Here is a 23,130-nt window from a genome sequence, read left to right on the forward strand (position 1 = left end):
TACTTGACCTATGTTTGACCATCTTTGTCGAACATTTGTCCATCCATCACCGTCAACTCTTCGCACAACCTTCTTCTCTTACCGTTTATAGTCCTTCTGACTTCTGTCGCCTGTCCACTACGGTCTTGCCAACCACTGTCCCCCGACTTTTAGTCCTTCCAACCTTTATCACTCATCGACCACCGTCCCTCCGACCACTATCATCAGGCTATGGTCCCTTCAATCATCATTGCCCGATTATGATCCCTCTGACCTTTGTCACCCGACTACAATCCCTCCTAAAATTATTGTCCCCCAACTACAACCTCTCCGACCATCATCACCCAATTACCGTTCCTCCGATACAATAGATTTCTCTAGCTGTTGTAGTTCCAACCTCATTCATTTAGAAAATCAAGCTCTACATGTAATCTTTTTAAAAGGAATGTTATGATAAATTTAACTAAAATTCAAAACACGACATTGAATGATTTATATTGATCCCCTTAATCATATATCATTCATCCAACATTTAAGTTATATCATTCATCCAACATTTAAATGTCTTAATAATTTTAAAATCAAATGATCTTAAGCTCTTTGATTCATATCATCGAGCTACTTGATTGGACTATAAGCATATAATATATGGAGACAATTTGGTCCTTTAATTAATTATGATCAATTTTGTTTATGATTTAATAGATTCAATTTCATTTATAGTTTGATTTAGCCTTCATTTGGGATAGTTTTTTTATTGTTTTTAAAATCAGGTACAAAAATTTTCTGTACTAAAAAAACTATTTTAGAAAGACAATAAAAAAATTATTCCAAACAAAATCTTAGTTTAGCTAGTTTAACAAATTCAACTGCTAATTTATATGAACCAATCGAATGCACATTCCAATCTTTGGTGACAGAAGCAATTAACTTTATATAGAACATATAAATAAAGCTATTTTCAAAACAAGATGTATGGTAAGGTTTTAATTAAATTTGTTTATATTTATGTACAAAGATTGTAACATATTAAAAAAATTCACTGAGTCAAACAAATCGTTCCATCTTGAAATAAAATACTTAATACACATTAAAATCACATTTAAATAGAAAAACAAATTATTTATTTTGAGCTGACCTCCAATCCAAATATAAGATAAAAATCTTATCTATTACTTAAGCTCCGTTTAGAACGGATTTCTTACTTCTTCTTAAAGCAGTTTAATTTTTAACACAAAAAAGTTGTTTAAAAAAACAGCAAAAAAATCATCCCAAACAAATCCTTACTCTTACGAAAAGCTTTCATAGTAAGGGCCGCAGCTAACATTGCTAAATTTCCACCAAAGCTTTCGTATCAGCATGCCTTCAAATAACTTATCCATCCTTAGCACAAATTGTCTCGGGATTCAGATATCCTAACCTAATTTTTATCCTAAATAAACACCCAAATTGCAAAAGTTCGAAGAAATAACCCAACAAGATCCGAAGATCCAAAGAGTTAACTTTAAACCAAACACGTTCAAAAAGATGTGGAGTTTTGAGCTACTGTTGTATTGTGCAAAAAGGAACAACTGCCACACTCATAGAGTTAGATAAAGAGAGACTAATTATTCTGAAAACATATTGTTCTTTGTCCTGAAACCATTTTATCAAGCCCCTTCAATAACATTCATGCATTGGGCTTAGAAGCTTACTTGCTCTGATCTGCTGGTTTCTTTTCTCCTTCGGCACTCTTCTTCTTGTCTTTCCTTTCCCTTTTCTTTAAAGCATTCATATGTGCTTTCAGGACAGTCGCATATGAGGCTTGGAATCGAAGGTAATCCTTTGCAGAGAGCTGACAGAAATAAAAAATTAGGACTAGAGTGATGAGAAATGAAATTGATGCGTAAACTAAGATTGCAATTCAATGTAGGCTTTTTTCTTTTAAGTAGGGAGCTATCAATAGCATCAACAAGATTTAGGTTTCGTTTGGGAGAGCTTAGGCTTCATTTGGGATGGCTTTTTTATTGCTTCTTAAAGAACCTTTTTAGATAAAAAATTTTGATACTTGTATTAAAAAACTATTTTAAGAAGCAGTAAGAAAGTCATCCCAAACGAAACCTTAATGCTTTCTAAAATGACTTTTTGGTATAAAATTTTCTAGTACAAGAAATTTTTATACTTAAAAATTGATTTAAAAACATTAAGAAAGCCGTCTCAAAGGAAACCTTAATGATGTTAGGTTACTTGCCAACAACATATCTGAGAGTCCGACACAATATGGCAGCAATCTACAACCCTCCTAGCATCTATAACATAGCACAAAATCTAAAGAAGAGTGTGCCATAGAGGTCACACCAATCACGGACCTAAATATGTTGAGCACTTTTAAAAATATGTTTAGTCAAGCTCGACTCATTTGGCTTGAGCTGGAGTTTGCAAATTCATCGAGTTTAATTCAAATAATTATAGTAGGCTGATAAATAGAACAAGAAATTGAAGATAAATAATAAGAAGATGGTTCAAATAAAAAAAATCTAAATATCTATAATAACTATGTACTTAAACCTTGAATTATAGCATATTTTAAATAGATTTTACATTAATATTTTTTAAATAAGTCAAGTTGGCTTAAGCTTGGTTCATCAACATAAAAGCTCGAATTATGAGCCATTTATCCAATTTAGTCCAACCGAGCTAACCAATAGGCTTAAATTCACTTGACCCTAACACCACTGAATGATTTACACAATTTTGCTACTAAATTTTCCAACAGGACTGTAACTCGAACTTGCAAACTCCATATTACAATAGACATTAATTTATTTTTAAAAAATACATTAATCATAGCAAAGGGGGACTATAATAGTAGAACGGCTACAATCATGTTCGTTAAATCAAATGCAAATTAGCTTGCTTTCTTTGTATATTTATCATCACTAATTCTCTGAGACTATCTTGTCGGTGAAATAGCCATGATGAATCATTTCTTGAATTACCCAGTGTCCTTGAATGTATCCTATTGTGGCTGATGGTTAAACGTTTGCACCAAACACTGTTCTCTGCATCTTGTGGTGTTGTTATTAATAGCATGAAAACCTTTCTATTTTCCCTGTAGATACTTTCTCCATATATTGTTAAAAGTTTACTTAAACCTAATCATCCAGTGTGTAACTTTCAAAATTCTTTAGTGTCAAATCGCAAACAATTTTGATGTCAAATCGTCTGCTCTAAACTAAGAAGAATTGCCAGTGTTAAATGGCTACATCTAACGAATGGAGTTAAAAATGAGACTTGAGGCAGGTAGAACGCTATTCTGAGCCCTTCCAAGTCTTTTCCAGAAGAGGACAAACATTGGAGGTTGTGAACAAACACCATATTCTTAAGAGAAATCTATGGAATTACACAATTACAGTGAAAACAGTCTCCAATTTAGCGAAAATGACCTCCAAATTTTGATGAGAAACACAGATTCTTGTGCCATCCTTCTGGTTTCTCTTATGATTTTTCTTACAAGCTTACGCTCTATAAACCGGTTTCAATGTTCCTAGATATGATTTTCATACGAACTACACTACTAATGCAATAAGCTCATTGGGTTTCATTGTATTTTTTTTTTAAATGTCGGTTGTTAGAACAACTTTACTTATTTATACATCTATGCAATTCAAGCTTCGTTTGTGACGACCTTCTTATTGCTTCTTAAAGCAACATTTTTAATATAAAAATTAAAAATTTTATATTAAAAAAATTGTGTAAATCATTCAGTGGTATTTACATTACTAATATAATAGCATTAATAAATATTCCAAATGAAGCCTCAATCAGTTTTTTATATTTTATTTTTATTTGCATTACTAATATAATAGCATTAATAAATATTCATTGACAGGACACAACAATAAGGCATTGTGCCGTTTCTATAAGAAAACAAGGTGACATGCGCGAACGTGTTAGTGTTTACTTGCAATTGAGCAATGATGTATTTTATATTTTTATTACTATGTGTGCTTTATGGTCCATATCCTTCTGATTTCATGCATTTATTTGTGGTTGCATATGAGCTTCAAATCTTGGAGGTGAAGGTAATAAGTGTTGTAAGTTTATGTTTCTAAAAGAACTCACTGGTCAAACAGAATTTATATTTTAAAACCATCCCTTCCTATGATCCTATGGGGAACACACTGAGTGACACCTAAGCAGAGTTCATGAAACCATTGATATGAATACTTCCTATTAGGTATGCATCTGAAATTAAAAACCATAATATAAAATCTAAAAAAAATCAACTGAGCACTTCATAATAGTTATTCATCTTCTGTTAACCATATGTTATCAATAACCTTATTTGTTAAGATAATAAAGTGGGTTATTATCATGCGAAGCAATCATTCATTTTTGCCAGCCACATCATTCTAAATTCGGAAATAATTTATTGCTTACTCTCTTTTCTTCATTCCTTATCACTTGATTTGCTAATATGATATAGTTTAATTCTAGAAATATATTTTATTTGTAATCTAAGGCTACCCATTGTTCACTCTATTTTCTTCATTCTTTATTTAAGGCTAAACTCTATTCGCTAAAATAATTAAGTGTTATTGAAGTCAAAATAAAGTGGTTTGATTTCTAACTTCACGTTGATATAATATGTTTCCAAAAATATTTCTCAAGTTGGCGCTAATCTAATTCTTCGTAAAAATATTTGTGATGATAAAATTATAAAATGATATTTTATAATTGGCCACTAATCTTTTTTGCTTTAGTTATGGATGTTCTCACTAGACATTTGCAAGAGGTGGTACCCTGGTGTATGTTTTTTGCTGATGATATTCTTCTTGTTGATTGGACTAGAGATGGAGTTGAAGGTAAACTTGAATTATAGAGGTCAACCTTAGAGTCTAAATGATGTGAAACAATCCCATGCGAAAATGATTTTCTTAATGAAAGTTTGCACGCTTAGATTTAGAGGCCATAATAGGCAAGTTCTTATGCGGAATTGAACGATAAGATAAATATTAAAAGGCACTTAGCTTAAGTTAAATTACATGAATAAAAGTTAAGTTCAAAACGATAGCGCCAACTTAATCCGACATTGCATACATGGATCGTTCCAACAATAAATTCCAATACTAACACTAAGATTAGTCTATGAAAGGTCCCTCACACAACTCTTCCTATTACTAGGTTCTAGCGGCGAATAATTGACATGATCTTCGTGAAGATAATAAATTCACATTCAAGGATGCAACTATGAAGATAGAGAGTCGAGTGTCGATTTTACCCAAAGGCAAGAGAGATACGCGCTCCGGCAAGGTAGTATGGTAGTTGGGAATGAAGAGGGCAGCAACCACGAACCTCCTCGCACTTCGCCGAGATTAACTTTCCTCACAAACGTGGACAGCAGTTGGTGGCTGCAGGGATTTTCCGGGACTGCAGTAATCCTTGGGCAGCAATTGTTTTGACTTTGGAAACCTGTCTGGACTGCAGGACAGCAAGGTCTTGCAGCCGTAATCCTTGTACAGCAGTTAGGAGCTCTCCAAAGGTAAGAAATCTGGTGCAAGGGGCTTCAGAACAATAGTTTCAACCTTCCTCTAAGTGCACGTTACAACAATAGACATTTGGGGGGGAGAGGGGAAAATCGAAGAGGAGCCTGAGAGAGCGCGGCTAGGTTTGGGTAGCCGTGAGCGGCTGCTGGTTGGCTTAGTTCGGCTAAGGCAGAGATTGAGAGGTATTATGTAAGTGAGGTGAATGAATGATAATCAAATCTGAATTAATTTCAAGATTTTGATTCGTTAGGAGGATTATTTGATTTGAGAAATTCAAAATCAAATGGAGTTAAGGCCTTAAGTTGGGAATTAATGGGAGCTCAATTGGGGAGGCGACGGTTTCAAGAGAGGGGATGGGAGTTTCATTTCATTTCTGAAATTAATTTCAGATTATGAATGAAATTAAGGGGGTTATTTTGCAAATATTGAATTTTTGGATCAAGGCATTGAATGGATTAAACTAGCATTAAATGGATTCCCCCTTGATAGGCGGCGGCATGGAGAGAAGAGAGGGGGAGATTAGTTGTATATAATCAATTTCGATTTAGGAGGATGCCACCAGGATGAGAATTAGTAACTCCTCATGCCTAGAAATTTGATTGGATTCAATCCAATTTCTTTTCCTTACTTTGGACTTGGCAATTATGGAAATTTGTGGGCTCTTCAAAATTTGAATTTTTTGAAAATTTGAAGAACAAGAGTGGGTGATGACGGGAGTAGTTATGAGAACTCCAATTTACTTTAATTTGAAATTGAATTTATCAAATAAAACTTTCCTAATATGGATTTCCCAATTTAGAAAAGAATTTGAATTCCGAGATTCAATTTCAATTTGGAGCATCGGGGAGGAGTGGACGGTTGGGAGCGTGCCGGCAAAGGGGCCGGCCGGCGTAGGGTGGCCGGCGGGTGACTCCAAGAGGCGGCGCAATGAGAGCTAGGGGAATACTTTGTGGATGAAGAGTGGAAAAAGATGGAGAACAAGACATAAACGAAAGAAATAGAGATAACTAACGACGTCACAAGGATCGTAAGAGACCTTGCGAACCTCGAATTCTTTCAAAGATTGCGGGTATTGCGAATTACCTCCTCGGCTTTCCCTCTCACGAACTCACAAGAGATCACAGTGAAACTCACTAAAGATCAACAAAAATATGAAATTTTCATTACAATAATCTCCTTTCCAAAGGAAGGGGAAAGCTTAATGCCGAATACAGAAGGAACATCAAGACTAATTGGCCCCTAGGGCATATAAGAACAAAACTCCCAAGTGAGTGGGAGAAAGGGAAAATTAACAAATAACAATAAATACATTCAAGATAAGTAACACGATCGTAGCCGTTGTTTCCGATGTCCTCACCCTAAAGGTTTTCGTTTTGAAGTTATCTAAAACTGAATATAATAGAATGTAATTTAGTAATAATAGTTCTAGTGGGGGATTGTAACTTTGGGTGATCAAGTCATTAATATAGGATATGTTTTAGATATCTGTGAGTCTAATTGTTCAGAGTGATGGTGAAAATAGATGAGGATTATTAAGTAGAATTCAAGTTGGATGGTTGAAGTGGAGGAATGCATCGGGCTTGTTGTGTGATAGAAAAGTCCCCCTCAAACTTAAGGGAAATTCTATAAGATGATGGTTAGACCTGCAATGTTTTTTGGTGTCGAATGTTGGTCATTAAAAGAGAAGCATAATATTAAGTTAAGTGTTTCAGAGATGAGGATGCTCAAGCGGATGAGTGACTTTACTCCTATAGACAGGATACGAAATGAGCATATATGTGAAAAGGTTGGAGTAGCTCCGGTGGAAGATAAGATTAGAGAGAGTCGCCTTAGATGGTTTGGTCACATAAAACGGCGGCCTTCCGATGACCCAGTTAGGAAAGTAGAGGTATTAGATTTGACTTTTGTTAAGAAGGGGAGATGTAGACTTAAAAAGACTTGGTTAAAAAATATTAGAAATGACATTTCTTTATTAGATTTAAATGAGAATTTAACTTTTAACATGGCACAATGGAGAAAAAGGATTCATGTCGCCGACCCCACATCGTGGGATAAAGGCTTAATGTTGTTGTTGTGTTGAAAATTATAAAATAAATCTCCTTATTACAACAATATACAACATCAACAATAGCAATACAAATTTATTCCACTACATGGGTCAGCTACATGCATCCTTGAATACTTTTTCTCCACAAGGATACATGTAAAATTAATGTATTTATCATGTTATTGATCTTTTAAATTTTAAGAATGAAAAATTATGCATGTGCAATTAACTAGTAAGATAAATATATAATCTCGGTCACAAAAGCTTGGTTGGAACTTGAAAAATTATTGGGAAGGAAGTTTTAAGTTAAGTGTCACATAAATAAAAACAAAGTGCATATGCTCAGACTAAAAGGAGGAAACCGATTAAACCTAATTACAAATTTTAAACATAATAATCTCTTCCATTAAACTCATGATTTTCCAATACCCCTAATTAATCCATCCATCCATGATGCATCCATAAATATTACATTTATGCATGCATATAAACATAATCTATTGATATACATATAAATGCATAAGCGTAGTAAGTAAATACAAAGATATAGTTCAGAACATGCTGGCAAGGACAAGAAAAGACCAATAAAACCCTAAAGAATAATAATTATAGCACATAATAAATGGAAGTAGAATACCGAAGTAGAGATGGTTTTCTTTGCATCAGTAGCACGAACAAGACACCTGTACTCAATGACTTCACCAGCAGACTCCATCTTCTTCCTCTTGGCCTTGGATTTCATAGAAGCTAAACCATTATTGAAGAATTAAGATATTAGTTTTCACAAGAAACAACGGTGCTTACAGTATAAACTAAAATGATATTTCAGCTAAAAGTAAAAGAAAGAGAAAGACAGACATCGCTTAAAAGTAACCCAAACAGAGCCCTTCTCTTTGGTCCTCTCATACATGTTAGTCAGCTCATTAAGAAAAGGGTCCGGCTGCAAAAGAACCTGGAAGAATAATAACAAAAAAAAAATCATTCAATAATTGCTATATATATTTCATAAGGAACAACAGAATCGCTTTACAACATGGATGCGTTAGAGATGACTGAAAAAACATCATAGACAATCAATGGATCGTACCATTTACGTTGAAACACTGCTAGGCTTCCGATCTCAGGCTCAAGAAGGAGACGAGCGAGCAGAGGCCAAGCTTGTGTAAAGGAGGTAGCTTTTCCCAATAATATATATGACCTCTATCTGGATTATTAGGGCATCGCTTGGAATGGTAGCTCAACTACTCACAGCCATCCGATCTCGATCTAACCCAATCGTCTCGACTGCAGTTTCACTTGTCGTTTTTGAACTGTTGCCTAGGAATTTTTATTGAGTGCGGACACCGGACATAGCTCTACGTTCGGACGCCAGTTATATGACGCCACTTAGCGACCTTGCCGAGAAGTCAAAATGACGCACGTGTGTTTTTAATTTCCGCGCGGCACGACGACCCGACCCGGATAGTACTCGAAAATTTAAAAGTCCAGCCTTTTTTAGGTTTTATGAGTTTTAGCGGACTATTTTTGAGATGTGAGACAGGATTTCACCACATAAGAGTGCTAAGAAAGAATTAGCGAGGAACAGGATATGAAAATGGAATTCTCTTTTGATGACATCGAAGAGTTCGAGGAGATGGTAAAGACCCAAAATGTTGATGAAGACTCCGAGGCGATGTATGGGAGATAAGTCTAAATTATTATCGGTAATTTCTTAACTAAAGAGGTTTTAGAATTTATCATTTGATATTTTAACTATGTGTGCACCTCTTCTTTGTTGCTCTATCTACTTATGTTTGAAGCTTCCAGGACTGATTACTGCTACACCTCGATATCGAGCAATACCACCTTTCGAGCAGTACCATTTTGCGGATGCCATCGTAGTACCAAGAATCGTTACTGATTATAGTACCGAGTACCGATCATAGTACCGAGACTGCTACCTGGTATAGTTTCTAGGTATTGATTCTCGGTACCGCTACACGACACAGTTTCTTGGTATTGAGACTCGGTACCACTACCCGGCACAGTGTCTCGGTATTGATACTCGATACCTAATCTTGGTACATAATAGGTTTTGCTTTGTACATTTAATTTTTTGTACCGCTACGTTTATATCATCATGTTAAATATGTTTGTCATGTGTACAGGGTGTTTATAATTATGAGAATGAAGCATATAATATGTATTATGATTATGCTCATTGTCATGATTTTAGTGTTCGAAAAAAACATCATTCTTACTAGCCTAGTTCTAGGAAAATAAAATCAAAGGACTTTGTATGTTCGAAAGCAGGATTCAAGAAGGAAATTGACTTAAATGTAAAGTCAAAATATCGAAAATCAAACACAAGAACCTGGCGTCCAGCTATGATTAGATTTGCAGTGATTGAAGATGGAGTTTGGATGGTGCAAAAACGATTGAAAGTCACAATCACGAATTAGCTAGGCCAGAAGATCAACATTTGCTTAAATCATGTAGGCACATTAGTGATGTGAAAGCATCTGTTCTTAAATCAATATGAGAAGCTGAGATAAGAACAGTTGATACATTTACATACCTATCTTATGAAGTGGGAGGTGCAGGAAATTTGGGGTTCAAAAAGAGGGATGCATATAATTACATTCAAAAAGAGAGAAGAGCCAAGATTAAGAATGGGGACATGAATTCATTAATTCAATTGTTTAGATTAGGTGGAGTTGAAATTTTCTGTGGAGAAAGAATGTGAGAACTCTCTAATAACGTTCTCTCTACTTCTGTGACTCTTTCAAATTTACGGACAATCTGCAGCATATTTTTTGTTAGGTCAAGCTCAATATGAAATGAGTACCACTACATCTTGAATCGTTACCTGACGTTTGCGTAGACATGCAAATAATTTGGTCACCTCCTTTTCATTGTACATAATGTGGCTGTCCCAACGAACAAAACGAGGTCGGGATATGTCATCCACTAGATCGTGGATACTTGTATGCTCTAGAAATCAAATATACATATTTTAAGAATAACAAGTTAATCTACTAAATTGAATGTGGTTTTGCAGTAACAAAATGAATCTACATGACAGATTTACTCAGAATTACAATGATTGCAAATCCATTTATGTAACTTAGTGGGCTGTCTTTGGAATTCTTCTTGGTGATGCCATTGAATTCAGTCACTAGGAATTCCCTAATGGATGCTGGCCAGTTGTAAGTTAAAAAATCATCAACATTGTCAGCAACATTAAGGATTGCAACAAGTATCCTGAAGTTCACCATTGGAAAAAAAAAGGTTTGATAGTAAGTATAATATGAATTTCTTCGCAAGATCTTCTGGCGGAGTAGAGACATCCTGACTTTAAATCTCACGCCTGATGTCATTGGCTATTTTTTCACTTAATCTAACACTTCCCGGCACAAATTTAACTCCTCGATTGGGCAGTCCAAGCATAAGGGCAACCTCATCTGAAGTGAATGGTAGCCTCTTTCCTTTGATAACAAAACATTGCTTCCAGATGTCCCACTTGGTGAGGAGCTTATGCACCAGGGAAACATTCTGACATAATGGAGGTAATACCAGGAGCTGATTAAGTTGGAGTTGCATGAGTCTATCAACAAAATGTTGGCTGAATGTACTTACTAAATGATTGCAAAATTCTCTAAATGTAAATTTGGTTGCATGGAAAAGAAATACAGTGTAAAGTAAATACAATGTAAAGTAAATGTAATGCATTTTGAATACATTGAGCATGTTTGGTTCTCTGCAAAATAAACGCAAGATAATTGTTTCTCTTGTTTGGTTAGATATATCCAGAGTAAAGTAAAAGTATTTTTTAATAATTTATTTTGGCATTAAAATAAGTATATTTATAAAAGCAGTGTATTTAAAATAATTAGTATTATTTGGTGTTATAAATTTTTTTTATTTAATTCAATTTATTTAAACCTAAATCGAATTAAGTTAAGATTTACTTCAATCAATTTAAAATATATCAAGCTTAATTCAATTTAGATTAAATCCTATTAGCCCCAAGGTGTAATTTCCTTTAAAGCAGAATAGAACAGTGGAAGGGAGAAATGCATCTATGGCCGTCTCAAAAAATCAGGAGCTATTACAGGCTACACTTACATCTCGAAGTTCGAATGGAATCTGAAACAATTTAGGCAAAGCAAAGCTGCTACTTCAGTATGCGCCTCCGACGATCGCTGTGTGATCCGAGAAGCTCTAATCTCCTCCTCCCCTTCTTCGTTTCCTTCATCATTGGAACTGAGAAAGGATGTCGTTGATCCTTTTTTGAAGATCATCAGACTGGTCCTCCTCTCCTGCTGCTGCTGTTCCTGCTTTTTCTGCAGAGGTATAGCTAAATGTTCCTTCAATTGTTCACTCTGGTTTCTTCCCGCAACGAAGCCCTGGAACGCGGTCTTGATCCCAATTTCAAACGCTTTCTCTTCGAACAGGGTAACCTCAAATCTCTTCAAACCTTACTACTATTCCACTTCCTCCCTTCCCGCATACCCTACGATTCCTTCCCCTCCGCGCGCCATCGCGCTCTCTCGGGAGACCAGATGATCCTTACCTCGTCCAAATCCGGCCACCACCGCGCCGATGTTGCAGGCGTCGTTCACCCAGACTCCGTCCTCCGCGCCGTAGGGATACCGGAGCCCTGTGGATAACCAGACATTGAATACGGAGAGAGAGAGAGAGAGAGAATGAGAGAAGATCTTACAGTCGGTCGGACAGTTCGGAGTAGGAATGGAGACGCTCGTGCAATCTTCCACCTCCTGCGAAGCAATGAAGCTGAACAACGCTAAAGATTTCTTCCGATGAATTTATAATCCGCTCATTTTGAGCGAGTTTCTAATTCGCACAAAACAGGTCACTTAATACACCCCTAATACTTCCGAGGACTTTCATTTGTTCCGCTAAAAATTAACCAAACACCCAAATTTAATAAATTCATGTATTTGTTTTACTTTACACTCCTAATTCAGGCAACCAAACAGCCCCTAAATGTAAATGTTCTGCATCAGAAATGAATAGGCGGAGAATATCCCTACAACATTGGGATCGATAATAAGTTAATAAAGTTAGGTAATTAATAACGTATAGTCGGTACCGAAATGTACCGAGCAGTACCAAATAATATACGCACAAGACAAGTTCAGTACCGATTGGTATCGAGCACTACCTCTCGGTACCATATCGCTTGGTACCGAGCAATATCACCAACCGATATCGACTTTGTTTATAGAAAAACTCAGTATTGACCAATGACGAGCAGTATTGCTCGGTGTTTCTCGGTATCGATCGGTATCAAGCATTCATACACAAAAAAGGACCGATCATCAGTATCGAGCTTTCATACACAACGGTTCTGCGCTTAATTAGCGTAATTGCAACATAGATTTTCTATTTAAATACCAAATAAAGCATTTTTTACCCCAGGCATTACAATTTCCAAACGAACCCTAAACCACGGCAGCTCGGTACTAAGCGTTACTGAGAGGTAGCGAACGGTACCGAGCGGTACTGATGTAGAACGGGAAAGGGCTTTGCTAGGGAGAGGATCTCTTCTCCAAAATCTGACAGCAAGTTCTGATTTTTTTGCCCAAAACCTGAGAAGAATCTCAGATTTTCTCTTGAGAAAATAGGGGTAGAGGAAGGAGGAGTTTGGTTGATAACCTAAGGGAGGATCTAAGGCTGATTTGGAAGAGAGGCAACCCAAGGTGAGGTCTTGGGAGAATTCGGCCAACAGCAGGTTGAAATCCAAGCTCTTCCCAAAGAGAAGCAATGGAACCTGAAGAGGCTTTAGGAAATTCCAGTAGTGTAGCTGGCGGGATGTAGAGGGAAAATAGGGATTTAATTCCTGAATACGCTCCCAGCTTTGGGAAGGAAATTAAAGGCTTTGTAAACTTCCTTCACAGGTTCTGGACTAGAGAGCTTACCCAGTGCAAATAGGAAAGAGGAGGGGAGGGGCGGTGACAGGGAGAGGAAGCTGACGGGATTGAGAGGGGGCGGGCTCTTATTTCCTAAATCAAATCTCTAGTATTAGGAAATAAGCTAGGTATGAAGGAAAATTTCGGCCAGGTGGGAGTTATGGGAATGAAGAGGTTAATTAGAGAATTATTTCCTAATTTCACTCTCAGTTTTGGAAAGTAATGAATGGCTTTAGGGATTGAAAATTTTGACTGGCAAAAGACGAAGAATATTTCTAAAGAGACATAGTAATAAATTAGGAAATAAATCCTAATTATCCTTACAGGGGGCCAGCGGTTTTCAAAGCCAGGAAGGGGATTTAATGAGGTGATTTAAGGCTCTTAGATTTGAATTTAAGAATAAGGAAAGTGAGACAATAAATCAAATTTGAATTTAAAATTCAAATTGATTTCAATCAAGCACTTTCCAAAAAATAGATGAACTAAATTAGGAAAGAAATTTGAATTTCAAATTTTAAACAATTTGAATTTTAAATTAAGTCCTAATATCATGCACCCCAAATTAGGAAATCCAAGGAGAGAGGAGAAAGGATGAGGCCAGTGGCTAGGGAGCCATGGCCGACGGTTTGGAGGATTTTCGGGTGAGGTGGCTGGCGACTTTAGGGGAAAATTAGGGGAGCTCGGTATGGGGGCTTGGCCCATGAGGTTGAGGGAGGTCGGGTGAGGTATCAGAGCCGTGGGAATTGGGAGAGGATGTAGATGACGACTAGGACAATAAGGAGGAATAAAAACAAAAATAAAAGATAGAAAATAAAAAACCGCGAAACTTGGACTCTTCCGAAGACTGACGGGTGATGCTTTGCCCTTCTCCAAGGGACTTCAAGTCACGAGCCCGGACCCATCCTGCGGTTGGTGAAAACTCTGATTCCTTCCCATAGGAATCTAACTATCGTCCTCTCAAAAGAACACAAGTGTTGAACACAAATTTTTAATATCAATAATTTCTCCCCTATTACAATAGCTTAAGGCCCTATATATAGGCCACAACATAAGAGAACTCAAAAGACAAAATTGCCCCTTGGGCCACAACACTCACATAAACCAACCTAGGGGTAAAACAGGAAATAACATAAAATAAGAGTTAAAATTTATAAAATAACTCATAATTGAAGATTTTAATTATAGCCGTCGATTTACGACGCCTCCTGTGATAGATGCATCAAATCTTCGTTCCAATGTCCGCATCAGGTACACTCGATACGCTGTTCTGATACCGATATGTATCAAGAATCGATATATTGAGAGTTCATCGAAATAAACATTTACATTTTCTGATCTAAACATTTACATTTTGTGATATAAAGGAAACCCTAAAGCTAAACATTTTATTTACCCTTTTTTTATTTCACAACAAAAAAAATCCCCAAACTAAAGAATACTAAACGTATCTCGCTACAAAATATTGACCTTAGGCATGGATTCAAAATCTCTCTCCCCAAAGAAGGTGATGAGCAAACCCTAAAGCTTCATTCGACGATGAATAGCACCAGAGGAACTGAAAAGCCTCGATTTTGAATTGTTTTTACAGTGGCCCGCGGTACTATTCTTTTAAATTTTCGCATCCTATCCGGGCCGGTTCTTCGGGCCGCATGGAAATTAGAAATGCATGTGCGTCGTTTCGACTTCTCGGAGAGTCGGGTCGGCGGGTCTTCGGGTCGCTACGTGACATCATTTAACCGGCGTCCGAACGCAGAGCTACGTCCGGTGTCCACACCCAAGAAAAATTAGTTGCCTAGGCCCGGGATGACCAATCCGACCCACTTGTGTGCTCCTCATTTTTATAAACAATTAATTTAAATTGTACTTGATACATTATCAAAAATTATCTTGATTGGGCACAAATCTCGAGGCAAAATCAAGTTAGAAACTTCCAAAATTAAAATTGGGACCATCCGAACTCCGATTTCAGCAAACTTATAATCAAATTGAACGTCTCGAAAATACGAACCCAACGACACCAAATTCGACTCAATCTGAGCTCAAATGGGTCCAAATCAAGGACCCGAAGCATTGTTGGAACATTCAAACCACAATTTGGATTACCAAACGGTTTCCAAACGTGACATGCTTATAGTTGAATCGAGCGTTAATTAGTAGTCCGGCGAAACTCCGAGGTCACTTGGTGGTCCGACTGAACTCTAGGCATCAGGTGGTGGTATGGTAGAACTCCATGCCTCAGGTGGTGGTCCGACAAAAGTCAGGGCCTTAGGTGATGGTCCGGCAGAAGTCTAGGCCTCAAGTGGTGGTCCGACAGAAGTGAGGACCTCAAATGGTGGTCCGACAGAACTTCAGGCCTCAGGTGGTGGTACGGCAGAAATTTGGGCCTCAGGCGGTGGTCCGGCAGAAGTTCAAGCCTCGGGCGGTGGTTCAACAAAACTCAGGGCGTCAGGTGGTGGTTCGGTTGAACTCAGGGTCTCAAGTGGTGGTTCGGCGGAGCTCAGGGCCTCAAGTGGTGGTCCGGCGAAGCTCAGGGCCTAAGGTGGTGGTCTGGCGGAGATCTGGGCCTCAAGTGGTGGTCCGTCAGAACTCTGGCGGTGGTCGAGGAGGCAAGGAGGCATAAGCGATCTCCGATCTCTCTCTTTTCTCGTTAAGCTTAGGGGTCCCTTTTCAAGAGAAATGAGGGGTCTATTTATAGATTTTCTAAAGTAGCATGGCTTGTAAATAGGATGAGTATTAAGGGCAAATGGGGAGTGATTTGGATGGACAATCGATGTTGAACCCCTTGATCGTGGACCGTTCATTAGACATTTGAAAGACTTAATGTGTCAGAATTCCATGATCTTGGGCTTGTTGGATTCGTCTCGTCGAGTCGCTCGATTCGATAATAAGCATGTCACGTTTGGAAACCGTTTGGTAATCCAAATTGTGGTTCGAACCTTCCAACAGCGATTCAGGCCCTTAGTTTGGACCCATTTAGGCATGGATTGAGTTGAATGTGGTGTCGTTGGGTTCATAATTTCGAGACGTTCAGTTCGATAATAAGTTTGTTAAAATCGGAGTTCGTATGGTGCCAATTTTAATTTTGGAAGTTTCCAACTTGATTTTGCCTCGAGACTTGTGCCCGATCATGATAATTTTGTGATGATGCATCAAAATCGAATTCTAAATATGCTAAAAATGATTTAAATAAATAATTCCAAATATCTTAAAAGTATTATTTTGCATTTATTTTTCTTCAAACCTAACACTTACAAGTTCAAATACAGTGCATTTATTTATTTATTTATTTATTGCACTACAAATTTTTTCGACCAAATGACTCCTAATCAAAATCATAATGCTAGAATCAAATATTATTTAAAAACTTTTATTATATGCATCCAATTTTTAGTGTATGGTAGTTTATATGATGATTTTTCTCTTATTATAAATTGTTTGACCATCATCTCAAATTCAATAATTTTTACATGTAATCATTAAATTATTATTATTATAGGAGTATCGCCTTCTGTCTGCTTGTATAAATGTTGTGAATCTTGTGGCATTATGCTCTATGACAGACAATCTTTTTATATAGTGATTGATTGGGTTCGGAATATCTACATGCGAACAGCATAACTGTTACCACACCATGAAATTAAGCTCTATAAAATACTAAACACCTATTGCAAGAAATTTGGTTTAGGAAATTTATGTGTAATCTGATCTATTCACTCTTGATTCAACCATTTACTTTACAAGATGTACATCAACATTTCTAATACGGAATTTATATTGAAACTGCTACTCTCCTGTTTCATGATTTCATCTTCTTCGTCTTTACTTGAATCACCTTCTACATCATCTCATCTTGAGTAATCTAAACCAGGATGTCTTTTAGGTTTATGAATTGCTTCGCATCCTTGTGGATTTGAATGAGTTGGAATCTAAGATATCTTAGCCTTAACAATAGGTTTTGTAGAGATATATGGAGCCTCGTTCTTTTATTTACTTTATATAAAGTAGTTGATTTAACATTTTCATCTTCATCATAATACATTGTTTTATCCTCAGATTCAGGTATTGGAGCTAGATAAAATTGTATTCTTAGTTTTGCTTATAGGTTTCGATACACATCTAATGCTGGATTAAGTTCCTTCAGTCTGTTGACATCAAAGAGTGCTAGCTGATAATCCTTCAAAATGACAAGTCTGTGTGACTGTGTTCGCAACATCAATGCCCTAGTATGTTGTTGATTACTGTCAATTCAAAAAAAAAAAAATTTATATGAATGGAACCAAATTTGGGCAATAATATGCCACATGAATGAGGTGTATTTAATCACATACCAAAGGGATAACTACAGAAGTCACCGTCAACAAAAATTTTTATTTAAATTTTAATATCATGTATTATGTAATTTCCTACTTCGTGTGTATTAGTAATGACAAGTTGAATCATGTAGTTTAGCCCTAGTCATTTAATATGATTGCTCAGCCACTCAAAAATTTTTAAGGCATTTTTTTTATTTTAATCATTTAATTTGACAAAATTTCACTTAAAATTAATTAAGTGAAGGTTCTTTGTCAATTTCGATTTCAGCAACCTCCCGGCGTCCCCTCCTCATGAAGGGAGGTTGTGAAGGGCACTTGCCCCTTCAATCCGCCCGGCCGGAGGAGGCTTTGCTTGCTGCTGAAGAAGATGACCGAGAGACCAAGAGAGGTAAATCCTGAAACTTCCTTGCCTCCCTTTGTGTTCTTGTGTGCGATTCTGAGAGTGTTTGTCTGAATGAGAGGGGTCTTCGTTGTTTTTGTCGTAAATGCGGGTGGTTACAAGATCATGGGATCATGGGTGAGGCCGATCGGTTAGGTCGTGGGGTTTGCCGGCAGTTACAAGTCAACATGAAGAAATCCATATAATAAAGCAATATGATAGGAAACACTTAAAGTTAATAAGTTATCAAGAATATCTATCAATCTATGATAAAACAGCGAAAACTTTTCTCTAAACTCCAACGAAAATCAGAGAAAACAGAAATTTTATTGCAAGAAACAAATAGATTCTTCTGAGCAATCATGGGTGATTCCACTGATCAATCATGACAAAATGTGCAAAGGAGTTGTGATATCTATTATAAAACATTTAACTAATCTTAGTTTCAAATTTATTTTCTTAAGAATCTGACGTTTGGCAGGATTTAAGCAAGATTTAACTTAAATCCTACCGAACAGGATTTTAAGGACTTTAAATCCCGTTGTTTGATAAATCCCTTCAACCCCATTAGTGATTAAATTCGGGATTTATTAAATCTCAGCATCCACGGGACTTAACATATTAAGGATTTCTTCCCTTACAAATTTAAAATCCGGAAACAAACGGTAAAACAATTTATAAGGACTTAGCAAGATATAAATATTTTCGTGCCAAAAAGTTTTCAGGTTGTAATCCTCTCAAGATTTACTAAATCCAACTTGTAACAAACAGACCTTGACAGGAAAAAAAAATCACAAAAATGGACTATAGGATTCAACACAACGAGCTTAATGCATACAACATATCAAAATATGACAACGATCACAAACTAAAAATACAATATGATCAACAGAGCGGACCAAAACAACCATAGTTCCAACAAACTTACGAAAACAGCTTCGCTTAGATTCCCCAAAAACTTGGAAAAGAAGGTTATGTCGCATACCATAGTTATGAATATCTATGAAGACTGCTCACGATCTCCTCTCTCCTCGATGTTAAGGAGGCTGGCTCCCGATCTCCTCTCTTCTCCTTCCTGTGCCCTTACCCCAGCAAAATCTCGTCAAGACTTCCTCACCTGTTCTTCGTTGCCGAGCAAGCTTCCGTCGTCGTCGTACTTCCGTCGTCGTCGTACTTCCGATCCAACAGAAGATCGGCGAGGAGGTGTGGATTCGGAACCGACAGGAAGGAATAATTTCACCAGCCGGAGAAGGGAAAAGCAAACCCCGGAAAACTTCGGTTTAGAACAAGACAGGCATCGCCAGAGAAGTATAGCATAGGAATAAATTAGTTTAGCTTAATTAGCTAAAAACAAAATGTAATTAAATAATTAATTAATTTATAATTAACTTAGCTTTTAATTATATTATTTATAATTATTAGTTAGTATGATAATTAAATTTTAACTCATAAATACTTAAAATTAAAATTAATAAGTTATTTCATAATTAAATTGTTTTCTAATTATATATTTTTGTAATTCTAATATATTGATAGTAATAAAAATTAAAATTAATAAATAATTTATACAAAAATTAAAATTAAAATTCAAATATAAATTATTTTTTTTAAATGAATTAAGCTCGTTGTGTCTCATGGTCAGCTGGATTAACAGAATTTAAATTATCAAACTCTTTTACAGGATTTAACAGAATTTAATACCTATCTTACTAATTAATTTTTAGAATTTAATACCTAATGCAAGGCAAATTTAGGGATTAAATAAATCTGAATTGACAGGAATTATCCTGTTAAAGTTAAATCTTACTTGTTTTCAAAGCGCCCCTCGAAGATATCACCGTCGTGAGCCGGCGAGAGGCAGCTTCGAGTGCGCTTGTGACCATTTGTGCTAATTGTGTCTCAAGGCGAGCTGAGCTTGAGACTAAGGTTTCTTTTGGGACGGTTTTCTTTCTGCTTCTTAAAGCAGTTTTGTAGTATAAAAATTTTAACTTTTTAACTAAAAAGTCGTTTTAAAAAGCAAGAAGAAAGCCATCTCAAACGAAGCCTAAGTTTTCTTTGGGAGTGTTTTTTTACCACTTTTTAAAATAATTTTTTAATTCAAAAAAATATTATACTAAAAATTTATTTCAGAAAATAGTAAGAAAGCTATTAAAAAAAAACCTAATTATGATTTTGAACAATGAAATTTTAATTAAATTTTAATCAAATTTAAATTGAAAAAAAAAATTATGACGGGATGATATTGATAAATATTGAATTTATTTTAAAATTTATTACGAATATGAAGAATTTGTCTTATATAAATTTTAAAATAAATTTAATAGTTTTTATATTTATCCTAATACATTTGTATTGAGGCAGGCTCATATAAGTTAAATCAATGAATTAATTAAAGAATCAAATTCAACTCAAATGGAATTTGAATATAGTTAAAAGCTAGAGCCAATAGACTTGGTAAATTTAGTTTTCTATTCAATAAGAGAAATTATTATGTATGGTCACCGAATGTCGTCTGAAGGTGAATTAGGACACGTCACGTCACTTGTTTTAGGTATATCGGTGCTGAGTGCCTTTATGCATCGAGTGACGTGAAGCATCCTGATTCGCCTCCAGACGTTCCGGTGATCGCATATAATATTTTCTCGTGGTCATAGCCGGTTATTGTAGCATGAGGTTGGAAGGCAAGCGATTAAGCCCTGACTTACTAAAAAAGAAACTGATACGAGTGGATGACTGGCTTAAAAGTGTCGAATAAACAACTTTAGTGGTAGTGTACAACTATGATGGATGGCAGGTTAAACCTTATATTATCAATGTACTTGAAATTTGTTATCAAAAAATTATCTTGACCGGATACGAGATCTCGATGTAAAATCAAGTTGGAAACTTCCAAAATTAAAATTGGGACCATATGAACTCCGATTCCAGCAAACTTATAGTTGAATTAAGCGTTTTGAGAATACAAACCCAACGACACTAAATCCAACCCAATCCGAGCCCAAACGGATCCAAATTAAGGGTTAGAAGTGTTGTTTGAAGGTTTGAACCACAATTTGGATTGCCAAATGATTTTCAAACATAATGTGCTTATAGTCCAATCGAGCGGCTTTACGAGACGAATCCAACGAACCCAAGATCACCGAATTCCGACATCACCAAGACATTCAAATGTCCATCAAATGGTCCATGATCAAGAGATTCAATATCGGCCGTCCATCCGACCACTCCCCCTTTACCCTTGATCTCTCACCTATTTACGGATCATGTCACTCCATAAATCTATAAATAGATCCTCATTTCTCTTGAAAATGGATAAAGGCAAGAAGAGAATAAGATAATAATAGAAGAGAAGGAAGAATGTTCTCCTAGACCACTGCCTAAATTCCGCCAAACCACCGTCTGAGGCACTCGCCTTTGTCAGACCACTGCCTGAGGCCCTCGCTCCGCCGAACCATCACCTGAGGCCCTCGCCTTTGCCGGACCACGACCTAAGGGCTTGAACTTCATCAGACCACTACTTGAGGCCCTAAACTCTGCCATGCCACTACTTGATGCCCTAAACTCCGTCAGACCATCAACTAACGCCAAAGTTCTATCAAGTCACTGTCAGACAGCTACCTGACTCCCAACTTTCAAATGATGCCAGATTTAACACTAGACTTTCAACCATACTGTTGACATTTATAATCTGATCGCCCTCAAGGATGAGGCAGCCCACTGTACTCAACTCAAATTCTAGTTAAATCTTTTCAATTAAGCTAGGTCCAGTGATTTTTTCCCTTTTTAGGGGTTTCAATGTAAAAAATATTGTATTTTCTGTGTGTGAGCTGGATATCCGTGTAACGCTGAGACGTTAAATTACAACTCTATCGCCGCGTATATTCTAGCCCACAACAAGAATGAATTCTAAATATATTGAAAATGATTTAAATAAATAAATCCAAAAATTTTTAAGTATTGTTTTACATTTATTTTTTCTTTAAACCTAACACTTACAAGTTCAAATATAGTGCATCTTTGTTTTTTTTGTTTTTTTTGCACTTTTTTGCACGACAAATGCTTGCAATCAAATGGCCCCTAACGAAAATTATAATGCTAGAATCAAATATTATTTAAATTTTTTTTATTATATGCATCGAATTTTTAGTGTATGATAGTTTCTATGATGATTTTTTCTCTTATTATAAATCGTTTGGCCATCATCTCAAATTCAATAAATTTACATGTAATTAGTAATTTATTATTATCTTTTATGTAATTCTTATTATGATTATAGATTAAAATTGATAGAACTTCCAAAAAATTCACATGATCAACACATATCTCAAGATAATATTTGAATTTAAACTTTCAAAATTAAACTCAAGGTCAAACTGCCTCCAATTATAAATCATGCTTATAGTCAAATCGAGCAACTCGACAAGACGAATCTAACGAACTTAAGATAGTCGAATATCTGATAAGCGATATACAATCAGGAGGGTTAATATAGACCATATAATGAAATGCTTTAGATTCTGATCAAATTTATCAAAATGCTCGTCACAAAATGCCACATAAAATGGGAGTTTAAGAGTGGAGAGAACTAAATAATTGTCTTGCATCTTCCGACTATCACTCTGGATGACCAACACCATCGACATACTTTTGTTCATATTTAACTATGTTATTAGGCTTTAACTATTCATTTATTGGCCTCAAATTTTTAGGAGAATTTAAACAATTTTGCTATAACTACTCCCGTTCTTTAATTGTAAAGAATATAGGACTATTGTATTTAGGGTTTAGGACAAACACCGTGATTTTGTACATTCTTTTTTTTTTATGTAACTTTTTTTTTTCTAGTTTTTTTTTGTGTTGAATTTAATAAATAGCTAAGATATTAACACACATGAAATTAAAATATATTAAATTTCTCATATATATATATATATATATATATATATATATATATTTGTAATTTATACTA

The 23,130-nt window shown here is 35.9% G+C and overlaps 1 protein-coding gene across 1 annotated transcript; it reads right to left on the reverse strand.

The window, feature by feature from the left end:
- Positions 1-1,443: 1,443 nt before the first annotated feature.
- On the reverse strand, positions 1,444-19,296 carry LOC110115182 (signal recognition particle 14 kDa protein). The gene is made up of 4 exons (XM_020848348.2): positions 19,147-19,296; positions 8,413-8,506; positions 8,192-8,301; positions 1,444-1,813 (listed from the first exon to the last, which is right to left on the reverse strand). Exons 1-4 carry the CDS (start codon positions 19,147-19,149, stop codon positions 1,670-1,672), a joined length of 351 nt encoding a protein of 116 aa, XP_020704007.1. The 5' UTR covers positions 19,150-19,296; the 3' UTR covers positions 1,444-1,669.
- Positions 19,297-23,130: the final 3,834 nt, after the last annotated feature.

This window comes from Dendrobium catenatum, unplaced genomic scaffold (genome assembly GCF_001605985.2).
Source record: "Dendrobium catenatum unplaced genomic scaffold, ASM160598v2 fragScaff_scaffold_1220, whole genome shotgun sequence".
In the NCBI taxonomy this organism is placed as follows: domain Eukaryota; kingdom Viridiplantae; phylum Streptophyta; class Magnoliopsida; order Asparagales; family Orchidaceae; genus Dendrobium; species Dendrobium catenatum.